This window comes from Macaca fascicularis, chromosome 4, assembly GCF_037993035.2.
Source record: "Macaca fascicularis isolate 582-1 chromosome 4, T2T-MFA8v1.1".
Lineage (NCBI taxonomy): Eukaryota > Metazoa > Chordata > Mammalia > Primates > Cercopithecidae > Macaca > Macaca fascicularis.
Window position 1 is genome coordinate 159,283,786 of NC_088378.1, and position 17,665 is coordinate 159,301,450.

A 17,665-nucleotide genomic window follows, 5' to 3' on the forward strand; every position below is an offset into this window, starting at 1 on the left:
CGAGCCACAGCCAGCCACACCTGGCGTTACAAATTTCCCTCTGTCAGATAACCCTCCTTTCATCACTTTACTATAACTCACAAGTGGTAACTCTTATGACACCCATTTCCCAAGTATAAACTTAGGTGTTTTTCAAGGTAAAATACTCACTTTCTTGTAGTATCTCTTCTGTAACAATTTTGTTGTTTTGAGACAAGGTCTGTGTCACCCAGTGCCATCACATCTTACTGCAACCTCGACCTCTCAGGCTCAAGTGATCCTCCCAAGTAGCTGGGACTATAGGCAGTGCACCACCATGCTAATCTTTTTTTTTTTTTTTTTTTTGGAGAGATGAAGTTCCACTGTGTTGCCCAGGCTGGTCTTGAACTCCTGGACTCGAGCGCTCCTCTCACCATGGCCTCCCAAAGTGCTAGGATTACAGGCATGAGCCACTGTGCCTGGTCTAGTCCTTAATAATTGAATAGGTGTAAAATTGTTTTTATTGTGTTCTTATCTTTTCAAAAATGTGTTATTGACAACGTTTTTGCATGCTGTGCTCCTAACCCCATTTTCTTTGTAAATCTTGCAGCTTTTATTGCATGATTTTGTATAATGTGGTGATTTTTTTGAAACTCGTATGTCATGATATAGCAGACCTGACTATAATTGTTTTATACGGTATCTCTTTATTCCTCTTTTCATCAGTTGATCCATCTTAACCTTTGATGCATTTCAGTGTAGGTATACTTCCCCCCAATCACTACAGCCTGTATATCATTAACTTGAGTTTGATGTCAGCTTACTTCTCTTTCTGTGTGTGTGTGTGGGGTACAGTTTACATTTGGTGAAATGCACATATCTTAAGTGTACTCTTTGATAAGTTTTGCAGATGGGTACGCCTATGAAATGCAAAACTCTATCATAAAGTATAGAACATGATCATTCCCAGAAATGTTCCCTCATGCTCCTTCCTAGTTAGGCCCTTGACCCACCCTTTCAGAGGCAGCCATTGTTTTGACTTGTTTGCTACCATAGATTGGTTTTTCCTGTTGCAAAATTTCATATAAAAGGAATTATATGGCATATGCTCTTCTTGTATGTAAAGCTTCCTTGAGTCAACATGACATTTTTGAGATAGATTCATTTGTGTTTATCAGTAATTGTTTTTGTTGTTGAGTAGAATATACCACAATTTGTGTATCTGTTCACTTGTTGATGGATACCCAGGCTGTTTCACGTTTTTCACTATTGTGAAGAAATCTGCCGTGAACCTATTTGTACGAATTTTTTTGGTAGACAAATCTTCATTTTTCTTATGAGTGGTATTGCTGGGTCATAAGGTAGGCAGGTGTTGAGTCCTATGAGTAACTGCCAGTCTTTGTTTCAAAGAGGTTTTATTGTTTTAAATTCCTACCAAAAATATATGAAAATTCCTATTGTGCCATATGCTTGGCAACTGACGTGTTGGTTTTATAAATTTTACCTATTCTGGCAGGTATGCAGTTGTATCTCAGTGTGGTTTTAATTTGCATTTTCCTGATGACTGACAATTTGGAGCACTTTTTCATGTGCTTGTTGGCTATTTGCAGTATCTTATTTTGTGAAATATCTATTCAGATCTTTTGTTCATTTTTGAAAATTGAATCATCTATGTCTTTTGTTGAGAAGTTTTAAATTTTGCTAAAGTTTTATTTATGAGTTTACTCTTTTATGGGTCTTCCTTTTTGTGTCCTAATAAATCTTTGCCTTATCCTCAAGTCATTAAGATAGTTTTACATGTTTTCTTGTAGAAGCTTTATAGTTTTTAACATTTATATTTAGGACTGTGATTCATCTTTATTTGATTTTTTTTTTTTTTTTTTTAAGAGATGGAGTCTTTCTTGCTCGTCACCCAGGCTGGAGTGCAGTGGCGCGATCTCCGCTCACTGCAAGCTCTGCCTCCTGGGTTCACGCCATTCTCCTGCCTCAGCCTCCCGAGTAGCTGGGACTACAGGCGCCCGCCACCACGCCCGGCTTATTTTTGTATTTTTAGTAGAGATGGGGTTTCACTGTGTTAACCAGGATGGTCTTGATCTCCTGACCTCATGATCTGCCCGTCTCAGCCTCCCAAAGTGCTGGGATTACAGGCGTGAGCACTGCGCCTGGCCTCTTCATTTGATTTTTGTGTATTGTGTGAGATAGAGATTAAGGCTCACTTTTTTCCACGTGGATGTCAGTTATCTTATTATTATTTGTTCACATGACTTTCCTTCCTCCTTTGGACTGTCTAGGCACTTTTGTAAAATATTAAATGACTATGAATGTGGGTCTCTTTCTAGACTCCTTAATCTGTCGCATTGATCTGTTTGTTGATCCTTAAGTCAGTACCATACTGTGTAGATTACTCAGCCCATGCTATGTTTTGAAGTCAGATTGTGTAAATTCTACAACTTTCCAAGTTTTTCAGAATGTTTTAGATCCTTCACATTTCCATGTAAATTTTACTTATTTAATTTTAATTTTTTATAGCTGCCTAATAGGTGTCCATGTCTTGGGCGTACAGTGATAATTTAATACATTCATATAATTGTAAAGATAAAATCGGAGTATTGGGGGTATCTATTACCTTAAATATTTGTCTTTATGCTGGAAACATTTGGCGTATTCTCTTCTAGCTATTTTGAAATGTGCAATAGAATATTGTCAACTATAGTCATCTTACTGATCTATCTAACACTAGGTCTTGTTTCTTCTATTAAGCTGTATATTTACATTCATTAATCAGCTTCTATATACACTTTAGAATCAGCTTTTCCGATTAAAAAAATAAAAGAAAAGCCTATTGTGGTTATGCTTTACATTGCGTTGAGTCTGTGATCAGTTTAAAGAGAATAGTAGCTGAGGTGCCCAGTACGTAGACATGATATGTTTTGCCATTTATTTATGTCTTTTAAAATTTCCCAAAATGATGTTTGGTAATTTTGAGTAGAGAGGCCTGCATGTCTTTTGTTCAGTGTTTTATGTTTTCTGATGCTGTTTTAGATAGAATTGGTTTTCAATATTTTGTTTTTCTAGTATTTCTTGCCAAATACAGTGGACTTTGTAATTAACTTTGTATCCTGCAACCTTCTTAAATTCACTTATTCCAGTTATTTTGTAGATTCCTTAGGATTTTCTTTATAAACAATCATCTGTACATAGAGCCAGCTTTATTTCTTTTTAATTTTTATGCATTTTATTTCTCTTTTTTTGCCGTGTTGAAATGGCTAGGATTTGTAGTATAGTGTTGAGTAGGAGTAGTGAGCACTGGCCTTCTTGCTTTTTTGTTGGTTTTCGGAGAATAGTGTTGAGTATTTCACTATTAAGCATGTTAATTGTAGGGTTTTTATAGATACAGGTTGGGGAAGTTCCCTTGTTAGTTTGCTAAGAGTATTTATTTTGAATGGTGTTAAATTGTATCAGGTGTTTTTACTGCAGCTATTTCATGATAGGAGTTTTCCCCTCATATAGTAAAATACATTGATTGGTTTTGAATGTTAAACCAATCTTGTGTTCTTGGGTTAAACACTGTCTAGTAATCATATGTTATTTTGATACATGATTACAATTTCTTTTTATTTACTGACCTTTAAACTATGTCTCTGCTCTTTTTAGCGATTATTCTAGATTTTAATATATATTTTTTCATAACCTGTTGCGAATTAATAGTGACCCATTTTATGTAAAATATAGAAACTTGCATTTCTACATTTGTCACTTCCTCCTGTCCTCCTTGCTGTAATTGTCGTATGTATTACATCTATATATGTTATAAACTACACAATACGTGTTACCACTTTTGCTTTAAAGAGTCATGTTTTAGGCAAATTAAGAGCATTTTTTTAAGTGTAGGTTTGCTGGCAACACATTATGTTTTTATCTGAGAATGTTTTTGTTTCATTTTTATTAAGAATATTTTTCTTGAAAGACATTTTGCATATGGCAGGCTTTTGGGTTTTTTTTTTTCTTTTTAGCACTTTTAAAGATTTCATTCCACTGTCTTCTGGCCTTCATATTTTCTAATAAGTCAGTGGAAATTCAACTCATTGTTCCTGTGAAAGTAATATGTCATTTTTCTCTAGCTGTTTTCTGCATATTTTTTTTCTTTTTTGTTAGTTTTCAGCAGTTCAGTTGTGATTTGTGCCTAAGTGTGTTTTTCTTTTTATTTAATTAATGTTTGCTGAGCTTCTTGAATCTATACGTTTTTTTCTTTTACCAAATTTGGGGAATTATTTTCAATTTTTTTTCTGTCCTATTCTGTTTCTCCTTGGGATTGGTTACATGTATTTTGGTACTGTTCCAAGGACTCTTACCCCCAGTACCCTTATCTTTTTTTCTCTGTCCTTCAGATAAGATCTGTTTTCATGTTACTATTTATTTTGCCATCTTCAGTCCACCATTAAGTACATCAGAAATATTTATTCCATACAGTTTTCAGCTCCAGGATTTCTATTTGGTTCTTGTTTTTGTTTGGGCGCCTGTAACAAAACACCTTAGGCTGGGTAATTTATTATATAAACAGCATACATTTATTGCTCACAGTTCTGGAGACTGGGAAGTCCAAGATTAAAAGGCTCCAGCAGATTCAGTTTCTGGTGAGAAATCTCTGCTTCATAGAAAACACCTATGTGACATCTGTGTGTCCTTACATGGCAGAAGGGGCAAACAGGCCTTCTCATGCCTCTTTTATAAGGGCAAAAATCCCATTCCTGAGGGTGCAGCCCTCATGACCTCCCAGAGGTCCCACCACATAATACCGCCACATTAGGGACTGGGTTTCAACATAAGAATTTTGGGGGACACACACATTCAGACCATAGTAGTTCCTTTTTATTGATTCTTTTTCTTTTCTGGAATTTCCTTTCATTCAAAGCAAGAGTATTTCTCCCTACATCTTGTGCATTGTAACAGTACCTGGTTTAAATTTTTTTGTCTGCTGATTCTCACATCTGGATTGTCTCAGGGTCATTCCCTGTTTGTCCTTTCTTTTGAACATGGATATTTTTTGTTTATGTGTCAGGTAATTGTGTCCTAGCACATTATGTATGATGATTGATTTTAAAACTCTGAATAGTGTTTTTTAAATCAATAATGACTTTTAGTGATATATTTTGTCATTTTCTGTGCTGATCGTTTCCTTGTCCATGCCTTTCTTCTATTTTCACTTGTCTCCCTGCTGCTAAAGTATGTCCTCAGATAGTTCTTTTGGGACAGTCTGTGTATAGTAAACCATTAGCTTTTATGTGTTTTAAAATATCTTATTTTTCCCTCATTCTTGCTGCATTACCTGGGAACTAAGTTCTAGGTAGACAGTTACTTTCAATACTTTGAACATACTGTGTCATTGTTTTTTGTCATCAGTTGTTGCTGGGGAGAAGTCTGCAGTCAGTCTAATTGCCATTCCTTGCTAGGTAATCTACTTTTCTTTCTGGTAGCTTTTAAGATTATGACCGTGATTGATGTTCTACAGCATGTCTTATGTGTGACTTAATTTTTATCTTCCTCAGTATGTTGTGTATATTTTCAATTCAGCAACATGTTTTTCAGTTCTGGAAAATTATTATCTAAATTATTTCAACAAATACTGGTACACCACTGTCCTTACATCTTAGTGATTATGTTTTTTTTTCTTTTAGTATATTCCTAAGTATACTTATTTTTATGTTTTTTTAAAATCATACTATCCATTGAGTGATATCATCTAGAATGAATTCATGTTCCAGTCATTTATTTTATTGGTCTTTTTCTTTTTTCTCATTTTTTTCTACATGCCTGTTGTGTCAGATTTGTTGATCTTATATTTTAGAATTTTGCCCTTGCAACCTTATTTTGATTGGGAAGTTTAACATTTTTCTTCATTTTGCTCATCTATCTTTTTCTCTTGTTTGTTTTCTTTCTTACAGTTTGTACTTGCTTTTTAGTTCATTCCTCCTAATCCAAAACTAGGTTTGTATTAGAGTTTCCAGGTTCTTGCTTCAGCATGATGTTGAGAGTATTGCAGATTCTGTAATGGATCCATTCAATAACTAACTGGTTTAGATCCTGATTAAGAGGTTTCTCCTCTCTCTTTCCCCTTAACTACACCACAATGTCAAATAAGCTCTAGCTTAGGCAGCAGGTGATATCAGTATATTCTTAGCCTCCTTTCAAGAGGAGAAGCCTGTTCCAACCTTGGGCTTTAAGCAGTAAACATAGTTAATACTCCTCTTATGGAACATTTTTAGTCCTTGTTTACCCAGAGGAGGGGGAACTTTGATCCACTGTTAAGTGCTCATGGACTCAGAGCTTTGCAGGTCCATAGCTTATATCCCCATTCACAGCCTTGTGTTTCTTCTCATTGTCTTACGACTTAGACTTTTTAAATAAAATATAATACTTACATTTTATATTGTACTTGTAGCAAAGGGGCTGAATCAAAATACAAACTTAATGAGCCTTCTTGACTAGACATCTATATGTTGTTTCCTAATGTTTTGTCACTCGTGTCTCACTTGGCATATGCTCGTAGTAGTAATATTGCTCTTCTGAATCTAATTAACTATGTGTTTTAATTTCTGGTAGGGAAAACTGAGTTTTCTTTTTTAAAATTTTGTCTTTTGATCAAAATTATGTGTTTTTCCATATGAACTTTGAAATAATTTTGCTCAGTTTTAAAACTTCTGTTGGAATAGGTATTGAAATGTATAAATGTATGTATACATCATTTTAGAAAGGTTGTCCTCCTTTTTTGTTTTTGCACTCCAGTCTGAGTGACAGAGTCCTGGTCTGTCACTCAGGGTGGAATGCAGTAGTGTGATTATTCACGGCTCACTGCAGCCTCAACCTCCTGGAGTCAAGCAATCCTCCCACTTCAGCCTCACACATAGCTAGGACCACAGGTGCGCACCACCACACACAACTGATGGTTTTGTTTTTTTTTTTTTTTGAGACAAGGTCTCCCAGTGTTGCCCAGGCTGGTCTTCAATTCTTGGGCTCAAAAGATCCTCCTGCTTCAGTCTCTGAAAGTGCTGGGATTCCAGCTGTGAGCCTGTGTGCCTATCTGAAAGACTGCCATTTTTATGCTCTCAAGTTATCCAGATCTTTACTATATCCATTTATATACAGCTTTTAATATGTAATTTTGAGCCTTCCTTGAGAACCTTATTCCTGTTTTATGTTTTCTGTAGTTATTGTGGCTGTCCAGCTGGCTGTACTAGAAGAAATATTAAAATGTTCCTCTTATATGTAGTCACTTTGCCAAAATGCCTGAATAATTGTAAAAGGTTTTGGTAGATTCTGTGGTTTTCTATGTATGTAATCATACCCACTACAAATAAAGGTACTTTTGTATCTTTTACTTTTAATATCATTTAGTTTTTTTTTTTATTAAGTTTTCTAAAGCCCCTAAAACAGTATTTAACAATTATAGGCATCTCTTGATTTTAGTGGAAATGCCTTCAGTGTGTTTTACTGTTGAATATCTTGCTTGCTGTATTTGGGGGAAAAGTCTCATAGTTAAATAATTTCCTTTTATTCTTATTTTATTGGAGTTCTTATTAGGAATGGTGGCTGAATTTTATCAAATGCCATTTAAAACCTTGATAACAATAATGGTCAATTATCCTTTTAACAAACTGGATTCAGTTTGCTTTTTATTTTGTTTTTCTTTTTGTGTTCATATTTACAAGTGTATTGTGTTATGTTTTCTTCCTTTGAACTATCTTTATCAGGTTTTGTTGTTAATGTTTTATAAGCATTTGAAAAATGACTGAATACCTTAATAATCTTTCCTTGTGTATTGTGTGGAGATTATTTTGTTCTAATTTTATAAATTGATAATAAAGAACCCTCTGTTTAGGTAGATTTTGTCAATTTGCTCAGTTTTAGAAAGCCAGTATAGAAAATACATACCTTGGGGTAATTTTATTAAGATATTTTTATGTGAGTTTGAAATTTTTTCCAAATGAGAATCCATATTTCTGTGTGTGTGTGTGTGTGTGTGTGTATGTGTGCGCGTGCGTGCGTGCATGGTCTAAATTTTTACTGTGCCCCTTGGGAAACATATTTGTTTCCTTAACATTTTTTTTCTTTCCACAATGCCTCTGTGCTTTTTTGTGAGAAATCTTAATCCCAAACATTTATCTGTAAATAAATTGGAGATATTTTTTATAGGTGTCAGTAGAGTGCATAGCTGTGTATTAATGCTTTGTGTATTTATGAATTATTACCGTATGAGTTTGCTGTGAAGTCTGAGTATTATTGGTACTTAATATTGCCCATTGTTGTTACGTAATAAATTGTAATAAAATTTTTGTAGCTACCTTAGGAGTTCGACCTTGGGCTTGGTTCTGATATTGTTTCAGAGTGTTTGGTAATTTATACGTATATGACTATAATAATGTCCTTTTCTTCTCTCCCCTCACCCCCGCCAACAGTTACATGGGAATTGGTCTTTCTGCTCAAGGTGTGAACATGAATAGACTACCAGGTACACTTGTAATTGAATTACAGTATTATGTCTTATGAGTAGCTCTTTCTGGTTAAAATTTTCAAGTAAGAAATTATAATATTTAAAGATACTGATTTACTGTGTTTTTAATCATCAATATCATGAATTTTAAGTGAAAGCTGTGTGGGATTTTTTTTTTTTTTTTTTTTTTTTTAAGACAGAGTCTCACTGTGTCACCCAGGTTGGATGGCGGTGGTGCAGTTTTGGCCCACTGCAACCTCTGCGTCCTGGGATCAGGCAGTTTTCCTGCCTCAGCCTCCCGAGTAGCTGGGATTACAGGCATGCGTCACCAGCCCCAGCTAATTTTTGGATTTTTAGTAGAGATGGGGTTTCACCATGTTGGCCAGGCTGGTCTGGAGCCCCTGACCTCAGGTGATCCACCTACCTCCGCCTCCCAAACCGTTAGGATTACAGGCATGAGCCACCGTGTCCGGCCTGTGAGTGGTTTTTAATAAATTTAAATTTCACACTGTTTAGTAAAACATATAGTATATATGTCATGCTTTTTTTGTATTTTGATATTTTTAAGTTTTAGTACATAGTAATATCAACTACTTTAAATATTTTAATGTGGCTGGTTATATTGGCTACCCATCACATTTTTTACTTTTAACCCATCTTCAGTTGTTTAATGTTCTGGGAATATCGACTAATACTTAAAGTAAACTCAGGAAGAGATGAATAGAGATGGCAGACCTGTTTCCCAGCACCACTTATCAGAGGGAAGTGATTCTTAAATTGTGTCTTTTAATACTCTCTTTGCCAAAGTTAAAAATTAATTTTGGCAAGACTTTTTGAAGTACAAGGCAAAACTATCAATGTAAAACTACATGAAGTGCCTGAAAGAAACAAACCAAGACAATGTAGTTGCATCTGATTGTAATCAGATATGTTACCTTGACATACTTTCTTTGTACCCTTTTGCTTAAAATTATACTTGAAAGAGGGTTTGAGGTTTTTATTATTTGAAAACTCCTTATAGAAGTAAATGATCAGGTAAAAATCTCTTAATGATGATATAAACATATTTGTAGTTTGGTAAGACCACACCTTGTTTGGCTTTTATATTTGGATCACAGCCTTGAGAAACTTGTGGTGGTTGAATAGGATGTAATCTCTTTATGTTATATGAAACGTGTGTGTGTTTCTTTAAATCAAAGCAAAATTATTTTTAGTATATTAGCAAAACGAATATGCACAGAAAATGTGTCCTCCTGTGGGTTAGCATTTATGTTGGTTTTTTCTGGTAGGGATTCTCTCTGTTTAATATTTTAGTGTTCTGTGTAGCTATTTTTCTTAAATTTGTAAACAGTATTTTAATATAGAATAAATTTTGTAATTGTTAAGAATTTAAATGTACATTGGAAATTTCACTTTTATATTATCTTGTACTGTTCTGATTTATCATAATCTTAGTGAATAAACCTAGTACAGAGGAACCTTACTTTTCATTGTAAATATGCCGGAACTTTCTCCATAGGTTGGGATAAACATTCATATGGTTACCATGGGGATGATGGACATTCGTTTTGTTCTTCCGGAACTGGACAACCTTATGGACCAACTTTCACTACTGGTGATGTCATTGGCTGTTGTGTTAATCTTATCAACAATACCTGCTTTTACACCAAGAATGGACATAGTTTAGGTACTGAGATAATATGTTGCATGCAAAATAACCAAATACTGAGATTATTATACTTCCAGGATGGTGGTTGTATTTATTATGTGATTCTCCTTTATAGATAGATGCCTCTGAAAATGATTTCTTCCTTTTTCCCCAGATAAAAGCTGAGGAAATGGTGAATATTTATATTCTGTGAAGGCCATCTATATGATACATATATGTATAGGAGTTACTGTAGAAATAATCCCTACACTGAGATATTTATTCTGGAAATAGAAATGCCACGAGTTTTCTGCTTTAAAAAAAACGCTACACAGTATAATCTAATTTTCTAAGTAACAGGTGCTAAGAAAAAGGAGCAGTCAGTTGTTAGGATAGTGTGGGGAATAGTAACAAAGGAAGGGAAAGCTTGATGCCACAAGCATATGAAGGGCATCAACACACTCAAAGGTCAGATCTGCTAACAAAGATGGCTAAGTTGGTAAATACAAGTTTGTTCTATGGAAGGGAGCAGAATTAAGCAAACAGTGACAAAACTTCTGAGAATAAAAAAACTTCTGAAAATAAAATAGGTTATGGACAACTTGAAACCCATACATTGTAAGACTAATAGTAAATTAAGATTTTCAGTGGAATATTCATTTACTCATAGCACTTCAAATTTGAAGTTGTATGTGGTCATTATATTCCTTTTTCTTAGAAGTTTTTTTTTTTTTTTTTTTAACTATAGAAAGTATAAAGGATAGTGACACTGATGCTTTTTGTTTCATAAAAAAGGATTTCACATTTTACTGCTGGAAAAATCTTTGACTCAAATTATTTTTAATGAGGTAAAACGAAAAGAAGCATAAACTAAGTAACCCTAGAAGGCAGAAACTCTGCTTATAAATAGTATTTAGAAATTAGACTTAAAGTAGTATGCTTAGACATATAATAGATGTTCTTTAACACAAAAGCTGTTTTTTCTGTTATTTCACAGTATAATAGAAAATTCTGAATTTCTGGCTGCACTGGCAGTACTCTTTTCAAAGTGTTTCAATATATTTCTGATATAAAGTTAACTTTTTTCATATTTAGCTTAACATTTCTATTTCTGATTACTGATTTTAATTCTGAAGTCCTTCTGTATTATCTGACTTGAAAGTTTTTCTCAAGTCCACAACAGATTCTTTTCTCACTAGTACAATAATGTTAAGGACCCCAAGCAAATTATGTATATTTGTGTGTGATTTCATTGTTGTAGCCACCTGGTTTCCAAGAACAATACAGTCCTCTTGAATTTATTTGTTGTTGCTATTCTGACTGATCATATAATCTTAGTTGGCTTGACTGCTTAAGATGTTTGAAGTTTTGAATCCGGAGAAATCTGGTTTTAGGTATGATCTTTGGCTCAAAAACCAAAGAATACACTTTTAAAAAACCACAATCTCTTTAACATAAACTTTGAAAACTTTCCAGAGAAGAAATTTCATTTTGGGAGATAAGACAATCACAGGTGATATGATTTTATTTGTTCCCTGTTTTCACAAAGATTTAAATTAAATTTTTCTCTTGGCTGAGAAAGCTATTTTTTGAAATGTGTGATGTGTCTTTAAAAAGATGCACCTAATAATGGAGTCACATTATAAATTTTAATTAATTAATTAATTTAGTTTTGAGACAGTCTCCTTCTGTCGCCAAGGCAGGAGTACAGCGATGCGATCTCAGCTCAGAACCTCCACCTCCTAGTTTCAAGCAATTCTCCTTCCCCAACCTCCTGAATAGCTGAGATTATAGGCGCACCATCACCCCTAGCTAATGTTTGTATTTTTAGTGGAAATGGGGTTTCACCATGTTGTCTAGGTTGGTCTTGAACTTCTGACCTCAAGTGATACACCCGCCTCAGCCTTCCAAAGTGTTGGCATTACAGGCGTGAGCCACTGCGCCCAGACCACATTTTAAGTAAACCTGAATGTTTGGCATTATTCATTCTTAAATTTAATAAATATTAAACACATAGAGAGGTGGTATAACAATGGTTAATAACAGTTCTTTAGTCAGACTTGCATGGGTTTGACTCCTGGCTTATGCCATGTAACCATATATAAAGTACTTAACATTTCTTTGCCTTAGTTTTCTCACTTTGTCAATTAGGATCACTGTAATACCTATCTCACTAAGGTTGTTAGAGTAAACTGCTTAGTATGTGCACAGTTCTGGCATCTAGTGAATAATCATTAAATGTTATTTAGTATCATTGTTTGTCAGCCCTGAGCTAGGTTCCTGGGATCCACTGGTAAAACACTGATGAGCGGAAATGACTTCTCTAGAATAGGAGTCTACAAGCTATGGCCAAGTTAGCCTCCTGTGTATTTTAAAATAAAATTTCATTAGAAACCAGCCACACCCACTTACATATATTGTTCATGATTGCTTTCCTGTTACAATGGGAGAGTTGGGTATTTGTGTTAAAGACCATATGGCCTGGAAAGCAGAACATATTAGTAGTCCTTTGTAGGAAAGCTTTGCCTACCTCTGGTCTGGATTTGACATCTTAGAAGATAAAATACTGTTAAATATTTAGTTACTATTCCCTTGTACTTCCTAAATGGATAATCTGTACCCAAAACCTGATACATCTTTAGTTTCTGTCTCATGGAAGACTTTCAGAATATATATTTGCTTACTATATAAAGAAAAATAGAAAGGTTTTATTTAAGAAAATAAGAGAAAAACATTGCAGTATATAGGTTAACTTAATTTGATAATTTTTTACTTTGTTTTATTGAATAACATTCACCAATTGAAGATCACTTTTCAAAAAACCTGACAAATCAGGAAATTATGAATATAGAAAATTGCTTTCTATGTAAAATTCAAATAGTTACATCATCTTGTTAAAGTGGCATCTTTTCATGGTCTGAGCAAAAACGTGTGGTAACTTTATTTGGCAGTGTTAAAAAATGTTAACCTTTGGAATTAATTTTGAATTTTTCATTAGAGTTTTTGGTAAAGTGAAGATTTCAGTAATTACAGACACAAAGGATTTTTGCTAAGGATAGAATATACAGTCTTCATTATAACTAGACATCTTTGAGAAAAATAATTGATTAGCTTATGAAAAAATATTAGAAATATGTATATAGTATATTAAAATATTTATTCTCTGTTGCTTTCTGTATTCTTTTTACTTTTGTGAAATTTTGGGGGTAAATTTTTTATTTGGGCTGATAGTACTTTGCTGTCTGTGTTATTAATGAAGTTAAATGTAATGATAATGTTTTATATGGGGGAAACAGGAACCCTAACTTTGCTTTCCTTTTAAGAAGCCACCATGAATTTACTAGTTTTTAAAAATCGTGAAAACAGGGCTCTACTAACTACAAAACATTATTTTTACACATTATTTTAAAAGTGTAAAATTTATATTCAGTTTGTCTTTTAACTTTATTATCTTAATAAATAGTTAGATGGTTTCTGTTAGTACAGCACAATCATAGAAGAATAAAATGTCAAGTAGGAAGAGACCTTAAAAATAATTTAATGGAAATTCCCTCGGTTTTAAGATAGTAATCAAGACTGTAGAAACAGTGGTGCTGGTTTGGTTTTGATTTTGTTTTAGACTGGAAGAATTGAGATCAACTGACTGACTCACCAATACTGCTCTCCCATTATTCTAGCGCTAAATCTTTAAAAATATATCTACAGAAATACTTTATTATCTTATTTTCAGCTAAGTTGTGTATTTGAATATTTGAAAGGAGGTCATTAAATTGTCAGGTTGGGTTGACAGTAGACTTGTTACAATGATATTGCCATTGCTCAAGTTGTATCTAGAACGTGACTGTTGTAATTACTGTGAAAAGGTATTCAAGAGAAATTCTCAACTGTGCAAAATCCTTTATCCTTTGAAGGAGGAATTGATTTTTCCCACGAGTAAATCATAAGTTAAAGAATTTACTTTCATAAGAAACATTTTTTAAAGAAGCAAAAATATACTGTATTTTCTCTTGTTTGCCTTTTATAACAGAAAAACTCCTTTCCTTCCACCTAAAATTACTTAAAAGCTAAATCTAGATGATAATTATTAAACGATGAGGCTACAAATGGCAACTTGGGGGTAAAAAATAAACTGTGACTGTTTTGCAACCAACTTTCTTAATGTGTTTTCTAATGTAGCTTTGAAGATATATCTAAAAGTATTTCAAAAATCCTGGAGACAATGGCAACATCTCAGAAATAAAATTTGTGTATGACTAGCAAGGCTGATTATCTTGAAGGGGAACAGCATTCATTCACCCAGACATATGGTAGTGTTATTGATGAAAAATTAGTCTTATTATTTTTTATTTAGGCTTTAATGTTTTTTCTTTTGCCATTTGTTTCCTTTTAGTTAGAAGTTCAGCTTGTCAGTATAGTCTGCTTTGAAAAACAGTTTCTAATGCCACTTTTTTTTTTCTTTTTAGGTATTGCTTTCACTGACCTACCGGTAAGACTTTTTTTAAAGGCAATTTTCTATTTTTAATTAAAGGAAGTATAAAGAACTGATACTGGGCATATTTAGAAAGTTTAAAATAGAGTCTTATTGATATTTATTAAGTTCATATGACATGCAAAGAAGAGGTCTTTTCTCTAACCACCTTGGGTGTAGACCCTCAGAAATCAAGCTCCAACTTGCGCTGGATTCATTGTATAAAGGAAAATAAATCAGAATTGATTCTCAGGTATCTTTTTAAATGTCACCATTCATTCATTTGAAATGTATTTCCTTGGACTTTTCAGCAGAAAGCTGTATAGCAGTTCTAATTATTTATTCATCCAAGCTATATAGAGGCCTACCGTGTGGCAGGTTAAGTGCTTGGAATATATTAGTCAACAAAACAGGTAGTAAAGGTCTCTGCCCTCTTGGACTTTATAGTATTCAAGCTGTGAAAGTTAGAGAATAAGCAGTACATGAAAAACAAATAAAGTAGTACATATTTTAAGGGTGTTAAGTATACTTTGGAAAGAAAGGGGAAAAAAAGAGAATGGGAATACCAATGGTAGGACATAAGGTTGTTCAAGTTGCTCCCCTTTGCTCAAGGTAAGACTTGAGCTAAGGCTTTGGAGGAGTGAGGGAGTCTGCCAAGTGTATATGTAGAGCAAGAGCTTTCCAGGCAGAGGGAAGTTAGGGAAAAGGTGCTTAGGCAGGAGCACACATGGCTTGTTTGAAGAAGGGTCTGAAGTGTGGGAGAGAGGAGTGAGGAGGGCATGTGTAGTAGTAGATGATCAGAGATAATGATGGGGTGGGGGTAAGCTATTAATAGACCATCTAGACCTGGGCAAGCCATTGGGAGGGCTTGGACATTTACTCTGAGTGAAATACAAAGACATTGCAGACTTGTATTTGTCATGATATGACTTCAGTTTTTACAGGATCACTGTGATTGCTTAGTTGAAAAATAGACTAGGCTGGGCGCAGTGGCTCACGCCTGTAATCCCAGCACTTTGGGAGGCTGAGGTGGACTGATAACGAGGTCAGGAGATCGAGACCATCCTGGCTAACACCATGAAACCCCGTCTCTACTAAAAAAAACAAAAAAAAAAAAACAAAAAATTAGCTGGGCGTGGTGGTTGGCGCCTATAGTCCCAGCTACTCGGGAGGCTGAGGCAGGAGAATGGCATAAACCTGGGAAGTGGAGCTAGCAGTGAGCCAAGATTGTGCCACTGCACTCCAGCCTGGGTGACGAAAGAGCGAGACTCTGCCTCAAAAAAAAAAATAAATAAATAAAGTTATATGGGAGTAAGGGTAGAAGCAAGGGGACCTGTGAGAAGACTATTGCAGAAATTTAAGCAAGGGATGACAGTAACTCTCTTCAGTAGTGGTTTGATTTCACAGATCTTATTTACCAAAGCCAAGTCACTGTCTGTTGTAATCTGCATCATCTATGACACCAAGGGGGAAAAAAGCTAACTCTGACATAATGCCTCCCTTATCACTTAGCATTTTTATCTTATACTCAATGATCTCTTAGGTTTATTTAAATGTAGATTTTTAATCTGTGTCTGTTTTTAGGTGTTGCATACCTAAAAAAGGATGAAATAAGCAATATAAATTGATTAAGGTATTCCTAAAATTTCATATTCAGACTCTAACCTTTTAAATCAGTTTTTTTTTTAGAGTGGATGCCATGATTTTCTTTGATCTCACTCTGTCACCCAGGTTGGAGCGCAGTGATGTGATCTTGGCTCACTGCAACCTCTGCCTCCCAGGCTTGAGGGATCCTCCTATTTCAGACTCCCAAGTAGCTGGGACCACCAGCGCACACCAGCATGCCCGACTATGCTGGGTATGCTGGGTAGAGATGGGGTTTCGCCAGGTTGCCCAGGCTGATGCCCATGATTTTCTTTGTGATACTATCTTCTCTGTCATCGAGAACATTTTTTAAGATTTCCGTGTTATGTCTCTGGGATTAATCTCCAAGCTGCGGATTATTCCATCGTGCACATTTGATGCTGTCACTTTCATGATATTAATCAATATCACGAAAATGAAAATTTCATCAGGAAAAGCAATTCAGTCCCAAGAACTTTTCAGTGAGCTCATTCCTTAACAAATTGCTCCTGTGCAGGCAGTGACAGCTGTATTGTGACAGCTGCCTGACCATAGTAAGGTGTCATCAATTATAAAACGCATTCCAATTTTCAGAGATGTTTTGAGAGAGATGGTGGAAGATTCAGAAGTAGAGAATAGATACCAAATCTGTAGATTATATCCGTTAAGAAAATCCTAGGAAAAAACAAATCAAAATTATAATAGAAAATAATTTTAAGCCAAGGAATATTTGAACCCTACCAATCAAAAGTACTCATGAAGAAGCATTGTTTAGATCTGGGAGTCTGAGGTGGGAGGACTGCTTGAGGCCAGGAGTTCAACACCACTTTGGGCAATATAATGAGATCTCACCTCTACCAAAAAAACAAAAAACAACAAAAAAAAACCCTGCCACATTATTTAGTAAATAGTGATGGAATAAGTCTTTATTATTATTTTTTTAAATATGTAGATATTGTTAGGACAGAGTGTAAAGTAAGTTCTAGATGGATTAAAGAGTTAAATTTTTAAAAATCCCAAAATAATAATAACAAAAAATACGATTCTTTTAAAAATCCAACTGAAAACCAAGAGAATTGGCTAATGGATTGGATCTGAAAATTATGTAAGGTCTGAGAATTGACCATTGTACGTAGCAGAGTAGAGGTCACTGGTGACCTGGACAAGAAAGTTGCAGCTGTGGGATGGAGACATCCTGATTGTAATGGATTTTAGGAAGAGGTGAATTGTAGACAGTGGATAACTCTGGAGGACTTTGGCCACAGTGAGGAGTAAAGAAATGGAGTAGTAGCTGGTGGTGGAAGTGGGGGCAGCAGAAAAAAAAAATTAGGAGATTGAGCATGCTGACGAAAATGTTGATGTAACATAGAAAAAAAGTAGATGTAGCATAGAAAGAGGTAGACAGGTGTGTAATTGAGGGGATGGGCTTTTGAGAAGAGCATTGTGGGGACAGGCAGAGTGTGTAGGGGCAGATTCTGGT

At 34.8% G+C, this 17,665-nt stretch overlaps 1 protein-coding gene across 1 annotated transcript in view; it reads left to right on the forward strand.

Annotated features, from left to right (window-relative positions):
* The window catches only part of RANBP9 (RAN binding protein 9), a 96,280-nt gene that overhangs the window by 48,514 nt on the left and 30,101 nt on the right, over positions 1-17,665 (forward strand). The window contains exons 3-5 of the mRNA XM_015449884.3: positions 8,412-8,464; positions 9,966-10,133; positions 14,558-14,580. Of these exons, the coding sequence (XP_015305370.3) occupies positions 8,412-8,464; positions 9,966-10,133; positions 14,558-14,580 (244 nt within the window). The remainder of the gene's footprint in view (positions 1-8,411; positions 8,465-9,965; positions 10,134-14,557; positions 14,581-17,665) is intronic.